Here is a 27,010-nt window from a genome sequence, read left to right on the forward strand (position 1 = left end):
AAAGCAATTTTGCGAATAGTCGTTTGGTTGGTCACAACTTTTCAGTTGAGTAGACAAAAGCGCAAATTCCAAATTTTCCTCAATAGCAAGGAATTGCTTATGCGTGTGTATTCCAAAGAGAAATTTAAATTGATAATTATCTTAAAAAAATGAATAAATATTTTCTAGAAATTAAGACCATAATTTTTAAAAAGTAATAATTTAAAATAGATTATAAATGTCTTTATATTAGACTTACATAAATATTTTTGAAACTTTAATTCATAATTTACTATCTAATTTACAAATTTGCTCTAATTTCTAACATATTCAAACAAAACAAACAAATCAAAAAATATCTAAATTAGATATTATTTGTAAATTAGATTAGAAAATGCACGTGTAATCCTATTTGTTTTTAAATTAAATTTGCATTTAGTTCATTGTGAATATCTTATATATTTTTTTAACTGGCATACTAAAAGTTAAAACTCGAGATACATAAATATTTATATTTACTCAAAAATTTATTATGTTATTCTCAACCAAATATTTGCGTTAAAGGATTTAAAAATTTAGATATAATGTGTTATTTAATTGTTAATTGAAAATATTGCATATATAAGCAAAGATATAGATACAAAATTTTACTCTCAAACGTTTCACTTTTTTAAATCTGAGATTTGATTTCTTGAAAAAGAACAGGTGATATATTAATATTTAAAACAATCTTTTGTATATTGTTTATTTGTTTATACTGTATTATTGTTTCAAACTGATCTAACGATTTTGCATGACTTCAATTTTTCCATTTTAAATTTTATCTACTTCTAAATACGGCATTATGAATCTAGTTATATAAAATTCCCTAATATATGCAATACTTGTCTTCATAAAGAAAGTTTTATTATAAGAAATGTCACATTATTTATATAAATTGACAAAATAAGAGGCTTGAAATATTTGTAAATATTCTATAATACTTAGTAAAAAGATAGTAAATGCCAAAGAAAGTTTATACTGTACTATCCGTGAAAAGTTATTTATGAAAACAGATAAATATTTTTATAGATGTTTATCTGTTATAAATAATTCTTGTCAATATTTCCATCGGCTTTCAATATCAAGTTAATATTCTCTCAAATAATAGTTGATATAATAATATTTTATGATTTATATATTCGAGTGACCATATGAATAATTTACGATTACTTTATAGATAAGCGAAGAGCTATATGATACATAAATAGTTCGAATAGAAACGATTTACTTGCCGTATAAATCTTCCTAAATGTCCAAGTATGACCAACTTGTCGTTTTATCTATTAATTAATAAAACTATTTTTATTATTTTGTATTATCATTATAATAAAAACATAATTATATTTAATAAACAATTGGGAAAAAGTAGTTATGAAACCTTCGCATATTCTAAAGGGCACTCAATAATAGCTCGTGTAGCACCTGCCATTAGACCTCCCGCAATGACCCTTCTAATGAAATAAATTAATACCGAAAGAATTAACATTTTCACGAATTCATATTATAAATTTAATAATTCATTTGTAATTTATTCAAATAAATGAAAAAAACTCACATCTGTAATCCACGCGTTAAAGGAATTTCTGTTTTTCCAATATCATTATCTAAATATGTATAACTTATAATAATAACAATAGTTAGAAGCCAGTTATTGGAAAATAAATTATAATATTCGTTATTATTATTATCGTCAAGTTATTATCCAATATATACTAACTTACGCAGCTTCAAAAATTGCAAATTGACTTGATCGATATATTCCCGATCCTATAAACGGCGGAATACAACCTCTAAATAACATTACGGTAATTGCATTGACGGATTCAAATCTTTTAAATATTTTTTGTTAAATATTATAATATTTACCTGTATAAACCTACAACTCCTTGAGATTTAAATACTTTGATAAATGTTTGCACCATTCCTGTTTTTTCGAATCCAGATTGAGCTTGCATTTTAGTTTTAATAGTATCGAACGGGTGTCCAACGGCGACATTTGTAAGACCGTAAAGTACTCCGGCTAGAAAGAGAAAGTTAAAACAATTCATTTTTTTTAAATTAAATTGTTTATTTTTCACTTACCTCCTAAAGCAATAACTCCTTCTTTAAACCAATGAGTTCTTAATTCGTTGTGAGTCATAATTCTTTATGATCGTCTATAACGTGTCTAATGTTATATATTTTATTAGAGAAAATGTCTTTTCGAAGATCGCTCTTATATTGACCTTTTATAAACAAATTGTGGACTTTGATTCTTAGTTCACGAGAAGTAGCAAAAAGTAGTAATTTAAACTGTCAATGATTTTAATTTAAAAAAAAAAGGTTCAATAGTTTCTTAAAGCTACTTTATTAATAAATGTATAATAAAAAAATAACGTAAGGTAATATCTAATACCAGATAGAGAACACTATCCTTTTTTCTGTTCAATATAATTTGAATTTAAAAGATTAATTTAATAAAAGTAATTTAATAATTTACATCAAATATTAATAAAAATCTATAAAATATGCAAATTTTAACACGTATTAACATATACATATTATAAGCATTTTTTCATGGGTTGGAGCATTAAAAAATTTCTTGTGGTTAGCACGAAAATTAGAATTTCGACAATCAGGCGTGTGGAAATTTTCTTTGCTCTTCAACAATATCATTTTCAAAAAGTAAAAAATATTTCGAAATGTTTATTTCATCAAAATGGTTCACAATTTAAATCATAATAATTATATCCAACTGGAATTAACTATGAGATCACTTTCTGCACAATAGAAGCAAGCTATCGCTCTCGTTAATCAGTCAGGAAAACTGCCTCACGTATTGATGTCAGTGTAAGAAATGTGTCTAAAATAGGGTAGAGAGCAATGCCGAGAAAAATTACCTAGTCAACTAAAAGCTCCAAGAGCGAAATATTGGGAGAAGAGCAACAAATCGAAAAATTGAAACTGTAACTGTTAAAAAAGACTTAGAAGAATATCATGGATTAAATATTAGGAATACAGAATTAGCACATTATAAACAATAGCTTTTCTGCCATCATTTTTGCATTTGTTAACGTATTTAAAAATTTCTAGGGTTTTTGAAAAGCTGCAAAGTGTTGTAATTAAATTTATATATTGTATATAAATGAGGATGTTTGTTTGTTCACTCCTAGGCCGTTCGACTAATTGCTACGAAACTCGAAAGTTAGGTTTATATACTTCTAACTTCGACAATATCGTACTGTGCGGTTCATCTCACCCCAAAACATCGATTGGATTTCTGTAAATCGATTAATTTCTATCTACATTCGATTTGATGTAGCACCACTATTGGCAAAACATTTAACAAAATAATAAACTAAATATAATTCTGATTAAAAAAAAATACAATTTTAAAAAATATATGTTATATTTACTTAATTATTGGACAATTATAAAACGCGAAATGGAGGCGCTGTATCATCAATAAGTCAGTTAGCACTTAGCACCTATCTGCGTGGAATCGAAAGTGTTAGCTTGTGAAAAGTCCATAGACATCAAATGACATTTGATGATAGGGAAGCTGTGTTTCTGTAAGAAGCCGACTTACAGGGGCAATCAATTAATTGCGCGTCAGGGCCCGTTCGTATTCGTTTGTTCGATAAGCCAGTAAAAACCGTATACTTCTTTAAATGTATTTTTAATAGATTATCTGACGTACTTAATAAATAAGAAAGTTCAATATAATTACCTCCGTTATTAGACTCAATAAATTCCCTATGCCCTCTAAATACCAATTCTTGCTTTGAGAAAAAAACATGTAAAATCTATTAATTTAGATATATCTATTAATCGTAATTATCTCGTTATAATTTTCAATATTTATTTTATATTGTCTACCAATGTTAAATTCTATTCCTCTTTGATTTCCAAATTGCTTCAATTTTACGAAAGAATCGTCATTCGTCATAAATTTTATCGTCAAAATGTCGAAATTTTTTTGTTGACGTATTTATATTTAATTTAGGCATTGATATTTCTCTTTTAATAATGTTTTCTTTTTCATTATACGGTCTTGAGCCAAAACTTTTTTAAAATAAATTTTTTTAATTTTTTAATAATTTTAAATAAATTGATTAAAAAATTTATTTTAAAATCATAAATTAAAATCATAAAAAAACTTATTTGGTGAAACAAAATGTGTGACGAATATACATGCCTAGTACAAAAAATTCTTCAATTGTATGAATGTACTTTTAAAGAAACTTATAATTAAATATAACTTTGTGAAGAAACGTACATAAAAATAACAAAATATTCTTTACTTTTTAAATCTTAAAACAATCCACTTAATGAAATAGCTCCCTACGAGTGGCTAATGAATGGAATCAGAGACTGTCCTGGTAGGTGTGCGGCGCGTGCATGCACGCAGGTTGCCAAATCCCGAGGGTGCCGATACCGGTCAATGTCAAATGCCTCTTTTGTCGCATCACTAGTATATATCAAAGGACGCGACAGGGTTGTTGTAGATTTTAAACGTTTCTCACCATAGTTGTAAAAATCTAAATATGTTAAACTTAACAGATTGTCCATCGTTCGTTTTCTAACTAATTCGTTTTAGGACCAAGTGTTCACGGAAATTTCCAAAATATACAAGTCTTCGGTCACTCTCATTGAACTGGAGAAATTTCTGTCTTTATTACATCTAATATTACGAAGAGATCAGACCCCACTGTACTCGGCAAGAGATTGGTTTGGTTAAGCTTCTGTTTAAGTAAAATTTCGGCTCTTTCATCGGGGTTTTATTTATGTTTCTAATTCCCTAATCGCTTAATTATTTAACTAGTACTTAAGTACAAATAAGTTGAAACCGGTTACTTTGTACTTGAATATCTGTAGTCTTGGGAAAGAAGTGGAAAGAAATTTTTATGACAACCGATACATAAATCGTAAATTTAAGGAAAATAAATTCTAGAGCTTTTTTGTACCATTGTACTGTACATTATAATTTTTTACGCAAAGTACAAAAATTTTTACAAAAATATTACTTTCAGGTTAACTACTTTCAAATTAAAATTTAACTTGGACAATTTTCTTCCCGACACCAGACGGTAGAATCACGATAAGTAGCATGAGTTTTACACCTTCTTTTAATTTAATATCGTAATATTTAATTTAAGGATTTTGATAAGTAATAACCAGGTTTTTTCTTATTCCGATTATTATATAAGCTAGAATTTTAGTAATATTTCACATTCTAATTTTATATAACATTCACTCGATATACTTTTTAAAAACTATACTAATACATAACATATATCTTAAATATTTGGCGCTATGATTACATGAAACATTCAATCGATACACAAGTTTATTTCTCTTTAAAACTATTCTCACAATAGATAGATAACACGTGTCTTAAATATTTGGCGCTATGATTACATGAAACATTCAATCGATACACAAGTTTATTTCTCTTTAAAACTATTCTCACAATAGATAGATAACACGTGTCTTAAATATTTGGCGCTATGATTACATGAAACATTCAATCGATACACAATAAATATCGTAATATTTTTCGTTCTAATTTATTTTTCTGTATAAAAACAGTTTCACAACACAAAAATTGGTAGCAAAGGGGTTTTAAGGAACAGCATCTTTGTTACAATATAATAACTTTTTTTTTTTTTTTTTTTTTTTAACTCTTTCCGCCCTGTGGGCACTAAGAGGGCCTCTTTTAGTAGGCCCATTATGGGTTCGGCCAGGCCCACAATGGGGCGACCGGGTGGTGAGGGACGGGGCCCGACATATCCGAACGGACCACCCCCGAAAAATTCCTGGGGATTATTCGACCCGTTCGGATTCAATCCCGGGTCCCCCAGAGCGGTAGGCTGCCACCTTTACCGCTCGGCCATCCGGCCATATAATAACTTTTTAGTATATGTTTTATATGCAATTTTTATAATTTGTAGTTATTTATATTTTGAACGTAATTTTTTTATTCGTTGCTATATTGATTTTTATATGAAAAATCTGTATTGAAACTTCACATCCTTTAATAGGAAAGTTTGATGAAAATGTCATAAAAATTAAATTTTCGTAGTTTATTTTAGTTTGCCGAATGAATCGAATAGCAACGAATATCCAGTTTTATTCCTCGATTGTTATTCTGTCGAGCAATCGGGGTCAGTTTCTGGAAATCAAAAAACTACCACAAAATGGGTGTCGCCTTGACGTGGCTTTGTGGCTTAATGTGTGAAAATTTTATCGAAGTTCTAAAGATAATTTTTTCCACAGACTAAGAACACCCGACAGAAATTTGAAATGTTTTTAAGTACAATTTTTTTCAAGCAGTTTTTTTTGTCAATTACGCTAAAACACAAAGCAATAAATGTGTTGAATCTATTGCTTTATTCAGGTAAAAACAGAAACATAAAATGTATTGTATTAATTTGAGAAAGATCATGGTGGTATGATTAAGTAAACATTTTCCATTAAGTGGTGAGTAACCAAGGCTGCTCAGAATGCTGATGTCAAACTTCACAGCAGAAATTTATACGAATAAACGTTGCGTTGAACTACTTCCAAATCTAATGAAATTAAATGAATAGTGACGCATGAATGTGTTTTGATAATTTGGGTAACGTAGATATTCATGTTTTAACCAGTGGCGTAGCGTGGGTGTCAGCCGCCCGAGGCGGAGGAAAATTTCGCCGCCCCCTTATTTAGATATTTTTACAAGATATTATTATTTATTGTGAAATTTTGCCGCCCCCTATAAGTGCCGCCCGGGGCGGGCCCTGCCGCCCCCACTACGCTACGCCACTGTAACTACAAAAATTTTCTTACGTAAGTGTTTATCACAGAAAGTGACCAATCTACCACATTTTAAAAATTCTTTATTCTTTTATTTAAATAATTTTTATAATGTGTTAGATTGGGCACTTTGTGTGATAAACTCTTACGTAAGATAATCTAATAAAGCAAATACTGTAATATAATTTAATAAAAGAGTTAGAAGTACGAAATAATGTAATAATCTTTGCTGTTATTTTTTTCCCGAGCAACGCCGGGCTCATCTGCTAGTTTCTTATCTTTTGTGCTTAACCTAATAGAAATGTTTTACGATAATAGAAACCAATAAACTAATTATTGTAAAAGTATGTAAACATTTTTTTGACTTGCTGTATATATTAAAAACCAATTTTACATCTTTGATTAAAATTGCATTTAAAAATAGAAATCGGGATTAGTAGGAGAGAAGCACACTGAACTCAAAATAGCTTTATGGCATCGATTGTATTCAGAATTGTGACGCTTGTGAGACAGAGAAAAACGTTATATTGTATTTAAAACGTTTTTATTTACGTTTTAATGATAACATTTTAGTTTACATTTAGGTTCTCGAGACTCTAAATGTAAGATAGCCTACTAAAGTAAAGATTTGAAGACACACTGCTGGCATTACCTAGCGTAAAATCGGGCCACAACAGTAATCATTTACTGTTGTGGCCTGATTTTACGCTAGGTAATTCTAGGCAATGCCCTATTAGAGACATAGCTCTATGTCGAGTTTTGATATAATAGGATAATTTTGTGGGTGAGTTTTTGTCAATAAATGTATTATGCATTAATCCATTTATCCGAATCGTCGAGAAATGCAAAAATATTTGGGGATTTTTTCCACATGTATGGATTTAGTCTGTGTAGGGAGCATGATCCAGTTTGAAGTTTAGTAACTCCTGTGCCTTCTGTCTAAAATTTCAAAAATTTTACAGGGACGTTTGTGTATTAAAAGAATAACGCTAGCAAATTTTGATGGTTAAAGGTCGAGGAGGAGAGACATTATATGTGATAAATATTATTTTAAACATTCACTAGACTTCTGTATTTACGCATTGATTTTTAAAAATATGAAAGAATAAAATATTTTATGCATTATTTATCATTTTGTTTTATTCATTTACCTGAAAGGAAGTGATGAATATTCATTGCAGTCTATATATTTAAAATTTCATGCGATAAAAATTACTGCACAACTAACAGCCAATCTGAAAAATGATAAACATATTATATTTATATAAAAATACTTTTTATTAAATTATCAAGCAATAAACACAGTGATTCAAAAGTCTAAATATAAAACAAAACTCCGAAAATATTGTGTGTATATACACATAATATCAGATGGATTAATATGCATTTTCCACGAGTGGGAGGAATGTATTCATAAATCCATTCAAGTAATGGCATATTGTATGACTTATAGGAGATTGTATAATAATACAGTGAGCTCTTCGCCTACATTTAGAGACCTGGATCACCCTGTATAATATATGTATAAAATAACTAACGATTAACTCTCAACGTTTATGTTACGTTTTAACAAAATAAATACAAGAAATCAGTTTGTATTTAATTAATTTTTAAAAAGTGGTAATAAATTACACCATTCATTTATTTCTAATTTTTAATATCAAATTCAAGATAAATTTATTATAATTTTCACAATCAATATCATATTAGGAATGTACACAGGGCAATTTAAACGGTGCAAATAATTAATTTATTCCAATAAACAGAGATGAATGTTTTACATTTGTTTTTGCTGTAAACCATAGAGATTTGACTCACAATGCTAAGAATATTCGATAAAATTAACGATTTTTAAGAACCTAATAAAATATTTTTCTCTTTTTAAATGCTTTTGTTTCTTTTTAATTTAACGCAAGTAAAATTATAAGTTATAAGAAACTGGATGTTTTCCAATTTTTATATTTAAAATGTATAATTTGTAAAAGAAAATTTATAATTTTTTTTTTTTAAAGAATTAGATAAAATTCATACCTGAATGCCATTTTCCCAAGGAATCTACCAACAGCTTCGGTGTTACAGATGATAACTGTAAAAAAATTAACCATGCATACGTTAATACTGTTATAGATAGGAATCCCTATCTTATATCGAAATGCAAAGAACAACTTTATGTTAAAGTAAGAAAAAAAAAAAATACACGACATTATTTACTGTATAGACTTTAAATTTACTTGTAAATTTCTCTTCCAAATTAAAATCTAATTCTCTTGTTAAAATAAATACTGTATTTATACATCCAAAACAGGACAATATGAACTTAATTATTCGAGTTAAACGACACCGGAAAAACCGGAAAACGAAAATGCTGAACAACAAGGAAATTGAATAAAATAACATAAATTGTTTTGTTTAAAACATAGATTTATTAAATAAATAGTACAATGTGAAACATATATAAGTATATAATTAAACAATAACACAATTGAAAACGAATATTTTAAATTATTATTGCATTTAAAATAATTATAAAATATTTTAATACGTTTTAAAATGTTTAAAAACGCTTTTAATAGTCATTTTTTTTTTTCGATTGAGGTAAGTGATAGCGGAGATGGAGTCATACCATCCTACCAAATATATCATTATAGTGCATTTACACAAACACACATCATGATTAAATTGTACATTTGATTATATATATACGAGGTTCCGGAGATGGGCACTTCCCTTTTATCTTTATTACAAGTGGATGAAATTTGAGTTACAAGATAGGATAGGATACAAAACTACTTATATAAAAACGTTTTTTTTTTTAAAAAAACAAGATCCAATAAATGAATTATTTATTTTCTCAACGGTTTGGTTTAGTTAATTCCAAAACAAACCTCATTTAGGGCGCTTTTACACCATTAGGGTGTACGCCCGGACGGATTATTAATCCCGAGCCTGAATGTCGGCCAGATGAATAGCAGGGCATTGCGAGGCATGAAACATCCCGCACCACAACTGTCCGTGTGCGGTGAAAAACGTCATGTCTTGCGACTGGAGTAGTTGCGCGTATTTAGCCGAACGGTCAAGCACCCAAATCGTGTAAAAACTGCCTTAGGCCTAACTTCCTTTGCGGAATATCTTCCGCTCCTACAGCAATTGTCCCAGGAGATAGAGCGATGGGCCAACGCTTTTCTCTTTAACCAAACCAGTGGCGTAGCGAGGGGGGTGCAAGGGGGTCTATCATGCACCGGGCGCCACTCGCAGAGGGGCGCCCAAATGGTCTCTAAGACAAACTATGTGTTTCTGGAGGGGGAGGGGGCGCCAATAAAGTGTCGTGCCCCGGCGCCAGCTATGTTCGCTACGCCACTAAACCAAACAAGGAAAAAACAACGAAACTATGTGATTGGCCCGAGAAAATGAATCGACGCCTTGACCGCGATGGATTGATCACTGAACGAGAATCACAGAGGAGAACAAATAAACATAAAAGGTTGAAAAAGTGTGGGTATTGAGAACTCTAGACGAGTCTAGAGATAGCAGTCGAACTACCTTCGACTCTTCGCTATCTAACTTCGAACTACCGCTAATAACGTCCAATTTTCCATCGTGTACCGTAAAACCAACATTCAAGGACATGACCGAACCACTGACATTCAAGGTCAACCGCTTTCAACAAACTCAGGTGAGATCGGGGTAACGCTCACTCGCTCGCTCTGTTTCTGTCTCTGTCTCTCTCTCTCGTGTATGTTCAAACTTACTTTTGTAAAAGCATTATTCTTCTGTACTTTCAAACTAAATAAATAGTTTTTATTGTAAATGAGAGTTTTGTCACTCTCCATCACAAATTAACGCGACGCGATGTCGATAAATTTTGCATGTTGAGGTTCGCCCAGATCAATCGCTCCGGCCGCTAAAAGACGAAACTTTACAACTATTATCTCTGATAGTTTCTGTAGAATATTTAAATGAATTGAGTGAAATTCCTATCGTAATCGTAGTCACACTCTTGTTTCGGATTTGAAAGGGTTCTTAGTTTTAACAGACCAGAAAACACCGAATGTAATGTTTTTGCCATCTGAAAATAAAATTATGATTTACTGATAATACTTGCAAAAAAGAATTCGATTGTATAGCTTAATTAGATAAATAATGAAACCTTAAAAGGGATTTTTTTGTCTACGATCAAAATTCCTCCCATTGAAAGACTCAACGAGACTTTTCCGAATCTTTTCATGAAATTCAAAATCTGAAAGAACAAACAAAAAGTTAGGTTCATTATAACGAGAGACAAACATTAAATTTGCATACTTTTAATTTTCGTTTCAGTTCAATTGCACATCCGGCAAATTGTCTGATATCCTGAAAAGTGTTCTGCATCTGGAAAGAACAGAAAAATCAAAAATGAAAGGAGAAAAACAATCCGAACGCAAAGGATAAAATATACTTACATTGAATGCCAAGGAACAGAGCAAACATCCAAGTATTATGCAAATAAAAGTGAGTATTACGAGAGGTGTTAAGTATGAACGTCGTAAACCTGCATTCGTTTCTAAAAATAAATACACGTAACACCAAAAGCTTGTTGCCCAAAGAATGCCAAAGTAGACAGTACCGCAGAGAATTTTGAATTTCGTGTTGAATTGCTGCACAAAATTCCAAAGTTCTTCGTGATGGAACATAAATTCATTCAGTTTCCTTGGTAAATGCGAATCGTTTTTCTTGATAGCAAAAAGTTCGCGAGAAAGTTGTTCAAATTCCTTATTACAGATATAAAACATTAACATTCCCTGCAGTATGCCATAACAAATACCTCCAATGACAAACCAGACGTGTAAACTTTGAACGACTTTACAATAAAGACTTTCTTCAACAATTTTCTGCTTCATTTTTATTTCAGGACTTACGGCATGTTGGATTTTAGATGAAACGACATATACAGTTATAATCGAAGAGACGAGCAGAGTAGAATTTCTAATTATGGCATTATTTTTGTCAAATATTTTCTTGAGAAAGTATGGATTTCTTAATGTAGGTTTTAAATTGAATTTAACCTTTTTGATGAATGTAAATGCAACGGAATAAATCAAATATATTACTGCAATTACCATTCTCAACAGTACGGGTTTTCTTTTGACTGACTTGGAATCGTCATCATACTTGTCATGCCATTTAATGCAGATCGCAAAATCGTCCCAACCCGGAATCGATTGCCATATGGAAATAATTGCAACCTTCCATAATAGCACTTCTATAAACCGAATATATATTTTTGTCAGTTTTGTATTTTTCTGTATCTCGTCTCGATATTCGCAGTTACATGGTTCAAATGGCTGTAAACCAACGATTAAGACTGTTCTCCAGTATGGACTAAGGAAACAGCTCATACACACTTCAGATGAATTCGAGCTCATTTTCCGACAACCTCCACGTTCAAGAGAGAGATTTTTAATGTCTTAATATTTTTTAAATAAAATATATGGCTTACGTAAATTTATTGTTTGTGACGGTTAAAATCTTTACCATAATAAATTACTATAATAATTATAAATTATCATAATAATAAGTGTCATGTGAAACTCGAATAAAACATTAGCATAATTGAAGTTATCGATCAATTAAATGTTTATTCGAAAACTACAACTACATGAAATTAATATCCACTGGTGTAACCGTATTTTATTAAAAAGCAAAAACGAATGATTTGCCGACCTTATTTTATAAAAATGAAATGTTTCCTCTAGTCTCTCAATGAAAAGATTTAATTTAATTTACTGCTTTTTATTTTTAAATCATTTGCAAAAAAACATTTGCAACAATTGGCGTAATATTTTATAGTTTGGCTTTTAAAAAAATGTACTGAAATGCAAGCTTTTAAGCATTCAAAAAACCAAAATTCGTCATTTTTTTTACATTTTCTAGGCATGATTTAATTATTCGGGTATAATGATTAATTAACATTCGTATGATGAGTAATATCACTATCACACTATTGTTCTACACAAAGTGATATGAGATAACCAAAATTTTTCACGTTTAGGCCTACTATTTTATTGTTTATCTAAAGTAAAAGACTGGATTACTAGGATTCTGGATTCTAGAGCTTCACATAACACTTAAAAAAATATTTACTATAATAAATTTCTTATGTATAAATATAAATATGTCTATGTAATCGTCACAAACAATATATTTAATAAGAACTATTAAGACATTAAAAAAATCTCTCTCTTGAACGTGGATGTTGATGAGAAATGAGCTCGAATTCATATGTATTATTTTAAAAAGCGCAGATGTGATAGTTGATTTGCGACCAAATACAAAATTTCTTTACGTTTCGAAAAATTAGGAACATAATAATTTTGTAGATTTTATATTTTATGTAACGTAAAATAAATATTTTATACGATGATAATTTTATGATCTTGTTACGTAACACTTCAATATGAAAATCTGACAATAATTCAGTTATAACTTTACAGAGAGACATTTAAATTAATCAAAATTTATTGTTAAATCCAAAAATATAATAGAATGTCAAAGTTTTTCTTTGATAAAATTGACAGAGTGAGTGAGCGTGAGTCTGTTGATAATTATTAAAATTTTATGTAAATGAATTATTTCATTTTAGGAAGTGATTATTCTTGAAGTTGATAATGGACAGCGATGTCTCTTCTGCAAAGATAAATGCCCCGGATTCAGTCCTCACGCCTGGAGGTTTGCAATATTTATTTTCTTCCATAATTGAATAATTAATTAAATAGTCAGAAATTTAAATTTAAAAAAATAAATAAAACACATTTTTATAGAATCATATGCAACAATTGTAAATGTTCACGTTACTCTCATGATATTTATCATCAGAATTTCGTGGATGTAAAAGATAGAATTGGTTTCAATGATTTATCAAATGCAAATAAAATCAATTTAAAAGAAATAACACTAAATGAAGGATATTCTTGGATACCATTTGGATTGACTGCAGAAAAAGTTATTTATAGATTTTGTAAAATTTAAATGAAATTAAAACGATAATTTAAACTGATTTTAAACGTTTATCAGATTAAGGAATATTTCCTACAAATTCCTTCACGAAAAGTTCCCCGTTTAGGAACTGTAGGAGAAAACTATCGAAATCAACAACTGATGTTGCAATTACCTAAACAGGATTTTGCTTTGAGATATTGCAAATTTTTAGATTACGATTATCAAAATAACTTTTATGATTTCAAAAATGAAAGAGATAAAAATGCGTTAGATATCGGATATGTAAAAGAAGTCATAGATAGCTCATCGGTAAGAACCATTTATAATAATTATTATTATATAACTATTTAAAAGTATAAAAATGTATTCACAGAACTGTTATCATTGTACAAAACTTGTGATCCAAGGAAGTCTTGTAATAATTGCACCCAAATTTGGAGAGGGAGTTTGCTGGCATCCAGTTTGTTTCATATGCTGTATATGTAAAGAATTGTTGGTAGATCTGGTATATTGCTTGAAAGATCAGAAATTATATTGCGAACGCCATTATGCAGAAGTGTTTAGACCACGTTGTGCAGCTTGTGATGAGGTTCGTAAAATAATTATAATATATGGTAATAATAATAAATGTGTAACGTAAACGGTGTTCTTCTAGCTTATCTTTGCCAGAGAATGTGTCAAAGCAATGCAGAAAGATTGGCATGTAACACACTTTTGCTGTGAAAAATGTGATAATTCTCTCAGTGGACAAAGCTTTGTAATTAGAGAGGAACATCCATACTGTATCCAATGTTATGAGACAGAATTTTCAAATATCTGCGATGGATGTGGGAAAATAATTGGAATTGATTCAAAAGTTAGTTATTTTTTTAAGCCGTTAGAAGTTTTATACACGTTTAAATCTTATAAATAAAATATGTTTCAGGATCTTTCTTATAAAAACAGACATTGGCACGAAGAATGTTTTGTATGTTGCAAATGCCACGAAAAACTAATTAATAAGCAATTTTTATTACAAGAAAGAAATATTTATTGTAGCACTTGTCACGATACCTCCCAAAGCAGCAAGTGTCAAGGATGCAAGGAAGTTTTTCAGGCTGGTATGAAGATTATTATTGTATTGCATATGTTAAATATTTTCTGAATTTATATTTAAAAGTAAATACTGTATTTTATATTTAAATATACATTTAATAATTTCATAAGGTATTAAGAAAGTGGAATATAAAAGAAAGCAATGGCACGAAAAGTGTTTCTGCTGCAACATATGTCAAAATCCAATCAAAATTGAAAATTTTATTCCAAAAGACAATGAAATCTATTGCAGCTCTTGTTATGAACAAAAATTCTTTGTAAAATGTATTAAATGCAAACATATAATTACAACTGATGAATTGAAGTATCGTAATGAATCATGGCATACGGATTGTTTTTGTTGTACTAATTGTCAGATAAATCTTGCTGGGCAACAGTTTACTTCACACAATGAGAAACCTTATTGTTTCGAATGTTTCGTTGAGACGTTCGCCAAACAATGTACAGCGTGTAAAAAGCCTATTTTCAGTTAAATATGTTTTAAGTAGTTTCGAAAATAAACATAAGAGGAACTTTAAGTACTACATTTTATTTAATTTATTTTTTTAGATACCGGAGGAACTCGTTTTGTATGTTTTGAAAATCAAGCCTGGCATCCCGACTGCTTTTTGTGCACTAAATGCAATAAATCATTAGTCGGAAAAGGATTTATAAGTGATGGATCATCAAAAATGTGTCCCGAATGCGCAAATTAAGACGTTATGAAAATTATAGAAAATTCAGATAATTTAGATTTTTAATAAATAATTTTTAAATATTGTTTAAATGTTTCTTTATCAGCCAGTAGCCATACTAGAGGGTTCGAGGAGTACGAACTACACAGTGTATCACACCAAAATGACACACAAAGTTTTGTTTTGTCTGTGTTTGTTGGTAACTCTTTGGCATCTGCTTCGCTATCATGGACTGATTGCATTCTCAGATGATCTGATTCGTAGTCACTGTCAGGAAGAAAAATATCGTCATTGGAGAAATTGTCATTTTTCTCCAAATGTTCTGAAGATAAATTCTCATAAGCAACAGGATAATGATATGTCATTTTATCTATATATATAAAAACGAATGTGTGTGTTTTTGTCCTTCATGCATTACCACACCATTTATCCGATTGCCATGAAACTTTGGGAAGTTGTTTAATACATTCCCGCGAAGGTTTGTGGCATATGTGAAGATCACCATTTCCCCCCTTTCAAAAATATATTTATATATGGATTAAGGCTTTTATGTCCAACAGATGGCGCTAACTTCAGACGACCTAAGTTTGTTTTTCTGTGAGAATGGACCTAAGCAGATCATTTTCTACCTATCTATATAAATAAAATACAACGTTTGTTTGTTCCTACCGATTCCTTTGAAATTTTGACACAACGTTGCATTCGAATATGCACGTGTTTTTATATAATATACATGTCGAAATTCCCCCTACGGGGGGAGATGGACGGGATTAAGGCTTACCGTGAAGAACTCTGCTTCTATTTATACTATTTTACATGCGGTTTTTTGCGTTTTTAATTGCGTTTTAATAGGTGACGTCAACAGAATATACACTAAAAAGGGATTTTTTGAAATTGTGTATAAATGTGTAACACTTCCCCCCACGGGGGAAGTGTTACACATTTATAATAGATACATTTTGAGCCACAACAACGCGTGGCCGGGTCAGCTAGTATTTAATAAAATAAAAGATGTCTGAGACATCTTTTAATTCAATAAATATAAAATGACTTAAATAATAAAAAAAATTTAAATTTTAGAAACAAAAACGAAAAGCATGGTACTTTATTCGCTGAATCCTGAATCGCGTAGAGTTAAAAACACTCAGATACACTTAAGCACCTGCTCAAGCTATGAAATTATACCCTGCAAATTGTGACACAAACATCAACATCTTAACTCCAGCTACTTAAAAATCTGGTGGCTTACGTGTATTTTGAAATTAATACAGCAATTTTAAAAACACTGGGGTTGATTTAACTATTGAATCTTCAAAGAACAGGTTGCTTGCTAAACAAGCGATCAGTAGGAAAAATCTTAGCTGTTCACTGTATGAACCCGAACCTGAATTAATTAGAGATGCAGTACAAGGAGTTTGCCACCAATGGTATAAGAAACAACAAGAAGAGCATAAAGATTGTGCAGTACTGTTAATGGAAAAGAAGAACAGAGTAGCTGTGAAATAACATTAACTACTGTGTAAATTAGGTAATAAATGATTTTTTAAATTTATATTATAGTGTCTGTAATTATAACAGCATGAATGTACTATGATAAAGTATTTATAGGTAATTACATTTTAACCATGAATTTTTCTGGGTAAATAAGCTGGGTTTTTAAAATCCCCATCTAGGTTTTCTCCCATCCAGACCCAAGTTTTTTCATATGTCACGAGTGGCAACCAGTGTTGCCGTTCGTAGTACATTTGTACTTTTCGGATACATTTTGCTTTTTCGAGAGCATTGAAAGTACACTTAGATTTTTAGTACATTTTGATTACATTATAATATTTCAGTACCATTTACGGTACAAAATAATATTTCATGTCTTAACGAGAAAATGCGAAAAAATTAGTTTAATAAAGTCACACTAGTGTGACTAGTGTCACTGATTGATAATTTGATTTACCCAATCACAACATACACACGGTGTATGTCGTGTATGTCTGTCGACGTCAACAACATACAATTGCAAATGTCTTGAGTAAATGGTCCTCTTTCACACGTGTCAAACGTTTCAGTCGTCTGCACATTTTTATGAGGACCTTGACAAAATTTTTCACGTCACGTGGTCCAAACAATTCAACTCTGTCAAACAAAAATAATGGACAAGTAAGGAAAGCAATGATTTTAAACTTTTGTCGTCAATAATATCAAAATATCCTTTAAGTCAGAGTCGAATTATTACAGAAAATAGTTTTGAAATTGTACGAGTATAATATAAATACTTTTATACTATTTTCTACCACTATAATTTAATTCTTAAATTATGAACTTCAATTTTAGTAATCTTGGTAAAAGAAATAACTTTTGTTAATTTGAATCTATCCATGCATATTTAATTTATAATTATTTTTTATCCATCACTATTATATTTATAAAAAATCAATTTTTAATGCTGTAACTAATAATCTACGTTAACAAAAAACCATACAAACTATTTTCATAAAATCTTTTTATGAAATATTTCATTTTAAAGTATTCGTATTTAACCAGTATTCATGAAGCGGCCGGATGGCCGAGCGGGCAATACGGTACTCCCCTTAGGCACTTGCTGGTGTTGCAACTTCCTAGCGCTTTCAGGATATAGGACCTCCCGATTTATTCCTCTAAACATGAGCGGTTATCCTCCTCCGTACCAACAGTACCCACCCGGACCTCCACCGCCCGGAGGATGCTATTCTCCCGGAAGCAATCCCGGCGGCTACTATCCGCCTCCCGGTCCTCCTCCGCCGGGAATGTATCCGCCGCAGGTTTCTCCCGGCGGAGCTTATCCTCCTCCCGGTCAACCTGCCGTCACCACCGTAGTCGTAGAGGAGAAGAAAGACAACGACTGCGCTCGAGACTGCTGTTTGTGTGCTCTTTGCATGGCCCTTTGTTGTTTCTGTTGCAGTGACTGAAGACTTCTAATTTTTTAAGTGCGTTCGAAATCAAACTTGAACCAAAGTGCCTTTTTGCGTCGCATAGGAACGACCTGTAATACTTTGTTTATATATGTATATTGGAAACTATTTTTGCATTCCAGGAAGATCAGTTGTGGATTTTAATATTGTATATTTAAAAGTTATTTAATCATTGTGTATGGATTATACGTAATTTTGTTAAAGATTTATATCTGCATAAGTTGTCACGAATATAAAACTACAAGACAACGGTATAGGGGGACCGATTTATGTAAAATAAGTTTTTATATAATTGATTTAATTTAGAACTTTTGTATGTGTAACTGTGTAATTTTTTTTGAACTTTTGTCAAAAAACTTTATACATATATATAAAAATTTAATTCAATAAAAAAAAAAAAAAGATGGCCGAGCGGTCAAGGTTAGCAGCCTGCCGCCATGGGGGACCCGGGATCGAATCCGGACGGGTCGAAAAATCCCCAGGAATTTTTTGGGGGGTGGTCCATTCGGATATGTCGGTCCCCTCCCTCACCACCCGGCCGCCCCATTGTGGGCCTGGCCGAACCCATAATGGGCCTACTAAAAGAGGCCCTCTTAGTGCCCACTGGGCGGAAAGAGTTATAAAAAAAAAAAAAAAAACCAGTATTCATGAATATGAATTTTAAATAAGCACAAAAATTGAGTATGATTATATATTAATATCAAAAGTAACCAACCATAGAAATAGTACATTTTTTGAAGGAGCTTCAGTACGTTTTGAAATTTCATTGCGGCAACGCTGGTGGCAACCTGATAGTGAATGACCTCGTGGTTGTGGCTGTGGCTGGCGAAGTTTGAACGATCGCGCTCAAAACCAGCGATACTATAGATGATTGGAGAATGAGAACAAGACCCGCCGTGAGCGTTGAAGTGATTCCGCTTAGTAGTGAGTTTCCGAGACAGTCTTGTCCCAAATACGGCCTTGCCGTTTTACTTGTTAAAATTGGTTAAATTTCGCTATGGTAGACAAAATGGCGGCTCTTCTCTGATCCAGCAAACAGAAGAAAGGAAACAACGGGGAGGCACGTTCTAACCTAACCTAATCTAACCTATTCGAATAATTTGGTTAGTAACGATTATGGTAATTTATTAGAATAGGTTAGGTTAAAACGTGCCTCCCCGCTGTTTCCTTTCTTCTGTTTGCTGGATCAGAGACGAGCCGCCATTTTGTCATAGGGAAATTTAACCTTAAAATTTTATCTATAATATTAATATTGAAACGTCATTGTGAAAAATTTTAGATAGAATTCATTAATTTGGGGAAATTTCGTTGACACTCGGGATAATTGACTATCTGGCAACTTGCAGTAATGTTACTTTGGATCTGAAACGGAAGGCGCATGTTTTCCTACAGAAAGAAAGAAGAAAAACTGAATTATCTCAGCTGTAAGAAATTCAGGACCAACCAACAGTTTAAAGAGTAAGAATAAGATCAATAAATTAAATACAAATGCAATGTATGCGAAATATATAAATTAAGACAAGATTCTACGTGTTTTGGGTGTTGCTTTGTTTATACACAATGGCTAACGGCCATTTTTCCGTTGTGTTTATTTTATAAAGTCGGTTGATAATATGATCCTGCAAAATGGCATCGAGTATTATCATGTAATAACCAATAGAACTTGTTTAATTTTGCTATGATGCTTCATTATATATATCAGGTGGGCAAGCAAGAGTTCAGTGGGAGCCGAAATGTAGGTTTTGCAAAATGCATGGGAGCCGCAATTCTGTACTGTTTTGGTGGATAGTATGGTAAGGCAGGGAAGGATAGGGAATCCCCCATCTGGGTCGAGAACTTTAATAGATTTGAAATGTCAATTTAATTTATTGCACCAACTTGGAAATAAATTACTGAATATTACATATATATAATTACATATTTTCACAAAATTGTGGAAATAAAATTGTAAAAATATTAATAAAAAGCAGAAATTAACACTTTCAGCAAGAGCTGCATTTGCCCATGTCTGATATATATCTTCAGTATAAGCATGAAGCATCACAAGCTACTGGTAATAAGCAATATTGATTGCATACTGTTACTTATAAGCAGTAACAAGTTAAAAGTATTATAAGTCTTGTAGTAACTTGTAATTTTTAATATAGTAAATAGGGCCCTGGTCTGTTCTGATTGTTTGATCATAGTATATTTTGTATTGTTTTATAAAAACCGATTAGTGTGGGTTTTGTGATTACAATCTTTTTATGTATTATGTTCACTTAAATTGTCATAATCAAAAAGCAATTTATTATTCAGCATATGGATTGCATCCTGCTCCAGTTAATATCTGTACCCAGTACCATGCTGGACAAGGTCAAGGTATAGCTAAATAATAATGATGAGTAACTAGAAAAATTATAATTTAGCTGTCTTATTTGTTCACAATTAACAAGGTAGAGTATAATAATGTAAAGTTAATTGGAATTGAGAGAATTTTTACCACAATTCTGATTTAAATCATTTAATATCATTTAAATTCATTCAACTTCAGTTGCATTATTTTATGCAAAATAAACAAAATGAAAATTTAGAGAAAAAAGTTTTGCCATTCTGTTGTTGCATAACAAATGACCAAGGACAATTTAAATACTGTATTTTAAACACACTTTTCTTTCTTAATTTATTATTTTTGTAAACAATTAGATTCATTTAAATAAAATTTTAAAATAAAGCATATAAGTACTTTTATTAATTTAATAAAAATTTTATGACAGGTTTTCTAGTGGAAGTCAAAATAAATGTTTCATATATCTTTCTAGAAAAAAATTATTTGAAGACATTTTACCTGTAAACTAAAAATTAAAAGAGGTGGGTTCCATGGACATGACATCTTCCCAAACTCACATGCGACGTGTCCATCCCATAAAACTCGTGGACAGTGACCAAAAACAAATTTTTGGAGGGCCGATGTGGCTAGTTTGCCCGTTGGTGAATCAGAGGTGGGTTGAATCAGTAAATTTGAAAATAAAATATTTTAACAATTGAATGGAATGTTATATTACTGAAAAGATTATCAGATTTATATCACTACTCTGTTTTGTTGTTTTATTTCATAATTTCTTAAAAGTTAATCTTAAATCTCTTCCATTTTTAGATGATTCATATAATGAAAAGTAAAGAAAACTACTGTCAAAATACATATTTTAGGGTTTTGATATTTCAGTTTCATCTACTAGTATAAAAAATAATAATTTAAATTTTTTTTTCTGAACTTTTAAATAATTTTTGAAAAATTTACAATCGTAGTACTAGCTATTTTATAAATTAAATATTTACCTGAATTGCCTCTTAATAATTTTTGATGATGTTCAAACTATGAACCTATATTCATATGTCTTATGTTATCAAAGTAATATTTCAAAATAACACTAACAATAAATTAGTTTAAGTTTCTTATAAAACAATATTTAATGTATTAAATAATGCAAAAATATTTTTTAATTGTCAATTTTTAAAATTTTCAGGTTATCAAATGTTTTATCTGATCAGTTAACAATTGCTACTTTACAACTGGTTAATATTAGACAAAAATAAACATTGCAAAAACCTAACAAACCAATGAGAGAATTATACACAAAGTGCAAACATTTTTCCTGTGTTAAATGGGGCATCGTCAGGCAATAAACTGCCGAGAAGATACGGGATTGCCAAACACATGTAGGGGAAAGGGGTGTATGACAAGGTAGCTGCAGCACTGTTTAAACGTGACAAAATGGCATGGGTAGTACCATTTTGGATGATCTCCACGTGGAGTCCTTTGTTTGAACTGAAAATGCCCAAAGTGGAATTGCAAGCCACAGTAAAGATTATGGGCAATTCTGTCGCAGGGAATATCTAATACTTTCATCTGGTGATTTTCTCCTGTTTTGATGGTTGATTTGGATTCTGGGGCAGTTTGATGCCTGTCCAATTGGTTGGTGAAGTGTCTGTTTTTGTTAGCCAGATTAGTCATATTACAATATAGGAGGTTTTGACCTTGATTGAACAAGCAAACTAAAATATAACGACACTGGTGCAGTAGAATCACAAAAATAAATGCTGTAGTCAATCCAGAGACATTCACAAAGATATTTGTGATATAAAGATGTCAAAATAAAAGACTAGAACCAATAAAATAGGAAAAAAATACTTCACCTCAGGGTGGGCTTGAACCATGTTTATTTTCATTAAATCTATACAGCATTAAAATAACATGCATATTGGATATATAATAGATGGACAGCATGTATGTAACAAATTGTCCAGAGGATGGCACTTCAAGGACATGACAAAAATAAGGTAAGGTAACAATACAAGAATAAGTAGATTACATATTGTTACACAAATGAAGGCTTATACAGAAAATAGCATAATTACGCAGGTAGATGAATGTGACATAAATATATAGACAAACAATGAATGCTGTAATATACAAATAGTGTTACAAGTATACATAGCATTAGTGCACAGTTTTGGAATATAGAATACTGATTACAATAGTGAGAAGTTACCTGATGATGGGTAGGGTGAGGACCACATCTTTGACTCCATATTCTGGGCCTGAATTTAAGTATATTGGTTATAATGAATTTGAGCATTCTAATCAGGTAACCAACAGGAGAGCCACAGAGTTTGAAAAGCTCTTTATTATGAGTGTCAGTCTCTCCCATGGAGCCAAAAACAGTTGTGTCATTGATGACACGGTCATTTCCCATGCCATCCAAGTGGGTAATGCGCAAATGACCCTCTTGGATACAATCCAAACATCAGCATCACAGATGTATGTTATCTCAGAATGATGGCTTTCAGATTGGAGCAATCAATGAAATTTGCTTTTTTTCCATTATTCCATGTGACCATTTAGGTAATTTAGTATGTGTTATACTAAATTCTGTCATCTGTCATCGTCTGTGGAGGCAACAGGTGCAGGCCAGTATCTGGTTTTTATTAGAAGTAATATTTCATGATGGATGGCATTGTGGACTAGCACATCCTTGCAGTTCAGATCTGCGTGGCACAGCACGATGACTGGGGATAGGGGATGTTAAGTCCACCATCCTCTGGGAGGGAGTAAAAGGCAGTCTGTGCAGTTTGCATTGGAAGTCCAATGTATTTCCAAATGGAATCTCTAAGTGCTTTGCCAAGTTTTTTGGCATAAGAGGTGCCCAGCCCATTTAGCTGGATGAAATACTCCCAATGGGGACAGATGAAGGTGCAGAGTATATAGTGTTTTTGATGGATAAGAAGAGGGCTCAATGCAGTTTTATTTAATAGTAACTTTATATCATTTAGAAGTTGCCAGAAAAAAGACCAGATATCACCTGCAGTTTTCACAGTTGGTTACTGAGGTAATGTCAAGAATCCTTAGAGGGGATAGGTTTGATGATGTGAGTGCCGACTAAGGGAGATGTCCAGATCTTGTGTGGAGAACAGACCTTTATAGGAGCTTTTTGTGCCTTCACAAGTGAGAAGTTTGCATTTGTTAATGTTAAAGGAAAGACTTGAATTTTTGCTGAAATCTATAACCGATTCATGGAGCTGGGTTAGGTGTTGAGGAGTTTTGGAAAGGATAGTAAGATCATCAGCATAAAGAAAGTGATTGATTCCCTGGCTTGTCCTCAGTAACTTGTTTAATACTTTCAACAGATTCTTTAAAATTAAAAACGAGAGGCGAGGATGGATCTCTGTTTAATGCCACTATGCTGAGGAATGACTTATGTCATATACCCCTTCCCCTACATGTGTTTGGCAGTCCCATGTCTTCTCAGCAGTTTGTTGCCTGATGATGCCTGTTTAACACAGGTGAAAATGTTTGCACTTTGTGTATAATTTCTCATTGGTTTGTTAGGTTTTTGCAGTGTTTATTTTTATCTGGTCCATCAACAAAATTAATTCTTAGTGAAAAATAGTAAGTAAAATATTTATTTTAATAACTATTTCTAAAATTGTTTTAATCCTTATAGAAATATTATTGAGTGAGCTTAATCAATCCTGTTTAAACACGAAAGATAGACAACATAATTTGAAACTTAATATAATTAATGAACTATCATTATAAATAATAATTATTTCTAAAAGTTGATTCTAAATAAATTGACTTTCAAAGAATGTCATTCAAAATAATAGAGTATTTTTAGTTAAGTCCCCATCTCCACCAGGTCAGCAAACTTGCAACACGCAACGGAGAAAAATTTCAGCACGGGATATACTAATATACGTCAGGTTACATTGTTTCGATTTAAGTCATTCTCGATTATAAGTTGTTTGTCAAAAAAAATATATGTAAAAATAAAAATCGAGTTTAAGTCATTTTATTTGATTTTACGTCTGTCCGCTACAAGTATTGAAGTCGTAATATCACTAGAAAAGCATTAGAAGCACATAAAAATCATGTTACTATACAATAAACAAGAATAAAAGTATATAAAATCATATTAAAATACGTACATTTACAGTAAATGTTAATACTGTACATCATAAATCCTAGAGAACGAAATATGAAAACATCTGTGAGTCTGTGTTGTCATCTTATTTAGTGGTCTTTATTGGTAAATTTAACGTAAATTAGTTTATTTTCTATTATTGAAAAATAATTTTAATAACCGCATTTGTCATTTAACCTTACAAAATCATTTTATTTTATAATGTCTTAGAGCAAACCACATTACAGTACATTGCAGACTCTCTATTTGTTAAACATGTACATATACAAGTATGTACGTGTAAAATCAAGTTTGTCATTTTATTTGATTTTCGTACATGTATTCGTAAATTTAGATAAATTTTAGTTTTTAATATAGTACAGAAAAAAAGTAATTTGTTTGTAAGCTTAAAATAGATTCTTATTAACCATATATTATTAAAAATACATTAATAAATAAAATACAGAACTGGGAATGGTTATTTGTGGTTTAGCCTAGTGACAAGTAAATTCGACTTAAGTCACCTCTCCTCGAACTAATTACCGACCTAAGGTGAGGTATACCTGTATTAAGTATGAAAAAATACATCATCATCTGTTATACGAACAACCCCAGTCCCCAATTGATTTGGATAATCGATGCTCTACTGTAGTTGCCAAAACTAAAATATGTGATATTGTGTAATTATTGCAAGCTGGTGAAATAATCTCATTAATTCATTGATTTTTTTTAACACTCCTGACCAACCAAACATAAAATATAGTACATTTCAGAGTTTTGAAAAACATGAGGTGAAAATTCATCTAGGGATCAAGCATTTGGTGCATTAAATTCCAAAAATATATGAAATTGAAAGATGCTACATGATGTAATGTTAACATTGTGGTTTATGAATATTGAAGGGACTGGTGAAAAAATATGCTAAATGAAGTTTCTACTGAATTGTTTAAAGTGATAAGAAATACTTTGTTTTCAAATTTATTGGAAGTTCTGATATTTTGTAGTAAAAATAAATGATTTGATATAATTGTAAAACAGTTTATAGAAATTTTTATGTCATGATGAAAGTGCAGGGGTCCTGAAATTGGCCAATTGTGTGGGCCAAACCATTTTTCTGTGAGATGCATGTGGCATCTATTAGATGGAAAAATGGTGAGAATGCACTCACTGAACAGTTTGAAAGTTTATTTTCATAATTAAACATTATGTATTTTCTAGTACATTTATAAATTTTATTATTTATGCAGGAGAATGTGAACAAAATGCTGTAATGATTGAAGATGGCACTGGAGAAGATTTAGCTGTAAAATTTGCACAATGATGTAGAAATGAATATATCAACCAAGTTCATTTTATTTGGTTCTGTAATTTGACATCATATAATGTAAAAAAAAAATATATATATATATATATATTTTTATATGTATGAATTAAAGCTCTTTTTAAACTTTTATTAATTCTTTATATTCATTCTTAGACTATCCTACTTTAGTTTAATATTATAACAATTTGATACTTCAACAGAAATAACTTTATAATTACAAATCTTAATTACATCATTTTTGTAATTTATTTCATTTGATGTAGGTAACTGACATATTTAATATTCTTTTGATATTTAAAAGTTGTACTAAATTAGTTGTAAATATATATGAATAATAATTTCACGATTTTATTGTTAAAAATTCAGAAGTAAGTATTTATTTAGTTACACACAATTAACAATTGCAAATAAAAATTTCTCCAATTAGTTGAAAAATCATTTTATATATATAAGATTTTAAAGATAAATTATACATTAAACAAAAATACATGACAATTGTATGAGTTAGTTTTAAAGGAGATACAGTAGACTCAGTTTCTAATAACTTAATGATTTTCCAAGAACTAATGTCATAGTAAATTGATAAGGTGTAGAAAGACAGAGACCCTAGCAAATCAATTCTATGGTCATGAAACATAAGGAATGACGAGACTCCAAATTGTAGTAGTAACATGGATGAAAATTTGTTTTCATGAATTCCATTTATAATGAAAATATAGAAGTTTGTTAAATCTGGAATCTAAGGAACTAGAATGGTAT

General features: G+C 30.9%; 2 protein-coding genes and 2 long non-coding RNA genes across 6 annotated transcripts in view; 2 read left to right on the top strand and 2 right to left on the bottom strand.

Moving 5' to 3' along the window:
* LOC136986645 (uncharacterized) overlaps nt 1-2,345 on the bottom strand; it is a 3,509-nt gene extending 1,164 nt beyond the window's left edge. The window contains exons 1-6 of the mRNA XM_067284226.1: nt 2,104-2,345; nt 1,888-2,041; nt 1,743-1,811; nt 1,577-1,639; nt 1,400-1,472; nt 1,254-1,301 (exon numbers count right to left, since the gene is read on the bottom strand). Of these exons, the coding sequence (XP_067140327.1) occupies nt 1,254-1,301; nt 1,400-1,472; nt 1,577-1,639; nt 1,743-1,811; nt 1,888-2,041; nt 2,104-2,161 (465 nt within the window). The 5' untranslated portion in view covers nt 2,162-2,345. The remainder of the gene's footprint in view (nt 1-1,253; nt 1,302-1,399; nt 1,473-1,576; nt 1,640-1,742; nt 1,812-1,887; nt 2,042-2,103) is intronic.
* Nucleotides 1-9,084, bottom strand: part of LOC136986718 (uncharacterized) — a 21,850-nt gene extending 12,766 nt beyond the window's left edge. The window contains exons 1-3 of the long non-coding RNA XR_010882522.1: nt 9,030-9,084; nt 8,830-8,884; nt 7,950-8,033 (exon numbers count right to left, since the gene is read on the bottom strand). This is a non-coding gene — a long non-coding RNA (uncharacterized lncRNA). The remainder of the gene's footprint in view (nt 1-7,949; nt 8,034-8,829; nt 8,885-9,029) is intronic.
* Nucleotides 9,085-13,232: 4,148 nt separating this feature from the next.
* On the top strand, nt 13,233-15,585 carry LOC136986636 (four and a half LIM domains protein 2-like). 2 transcript variants are annotated; one of them, XM_067284217.1, is made up of 9 exons: nt 13,233-13,353; nt 13,418-13,503; nt 13,596-13,776; nt 13,849-14,082; nt 14,147-14,362; nt 14,429-14,629; nt 14,699-14,873; nt 14,980-15,336; nt 15,418-15,585. In XM_067284217.1, the coding sequence occupies exons 1-9, from the start codon at nt 13,321-13,323 to the stop codon at nt 15,561-15,563; spliced, it is 1,629 nt and encodes a 542-aa protein (XP_067140318.1). In that variant the 5' UTR covers nt 13,233-13,320; the 3' UTR covers nt 15,564-15,585. The 2 variants fall into 2 exon arrangements, with proteins under 2 accessions (XP_067140318.1, XP_067140319.1); XM_067284218.1 differs by having other exon boundaries at nt 14,980-15,309.
* A 3,720-nt stretch (nt 15,586-19,305) lies between these two features.
* On the top strand, nt 19,306-26,380 carry LOC136986657 (uncharacterized). Of its 2 annotated transcripts, XR_010882512.1 has the most exons (5): nt 19,306-19,408; nt 19,764-19,942; nt 21,286-21,465; nt 21,991-24,413; nt 26,175-26,380. It is a non-coding gene; the product is annotated as an uncharacterized lncRNA (long non-coding RNA). The 2 variants fall into 2 exon arrangements; XR_010882511.1 differs by lacking the exon at nt 21,286-21,465.
* The last annotated feature ends 630 nt before the right edge of the window (nt 26,381-27,010 follow it).

The sequence above is a fragment of the Centruroides vittatus genome, unplaced genomic scaffold (assembly GCF_030686945.1).
Source record: "Centruroides vittatus isolate TY-2023 unplaced genomic scaffold, ASM3068694v2 scaffold_1167, whole genome shotgun sequence".
Taxonomy (NCBI): Eukaryota; Metazoa; Arthropoda; class Arachnida; order Scorpiones; family Buthidae; genus Centruroides; species Centruroides vittatus.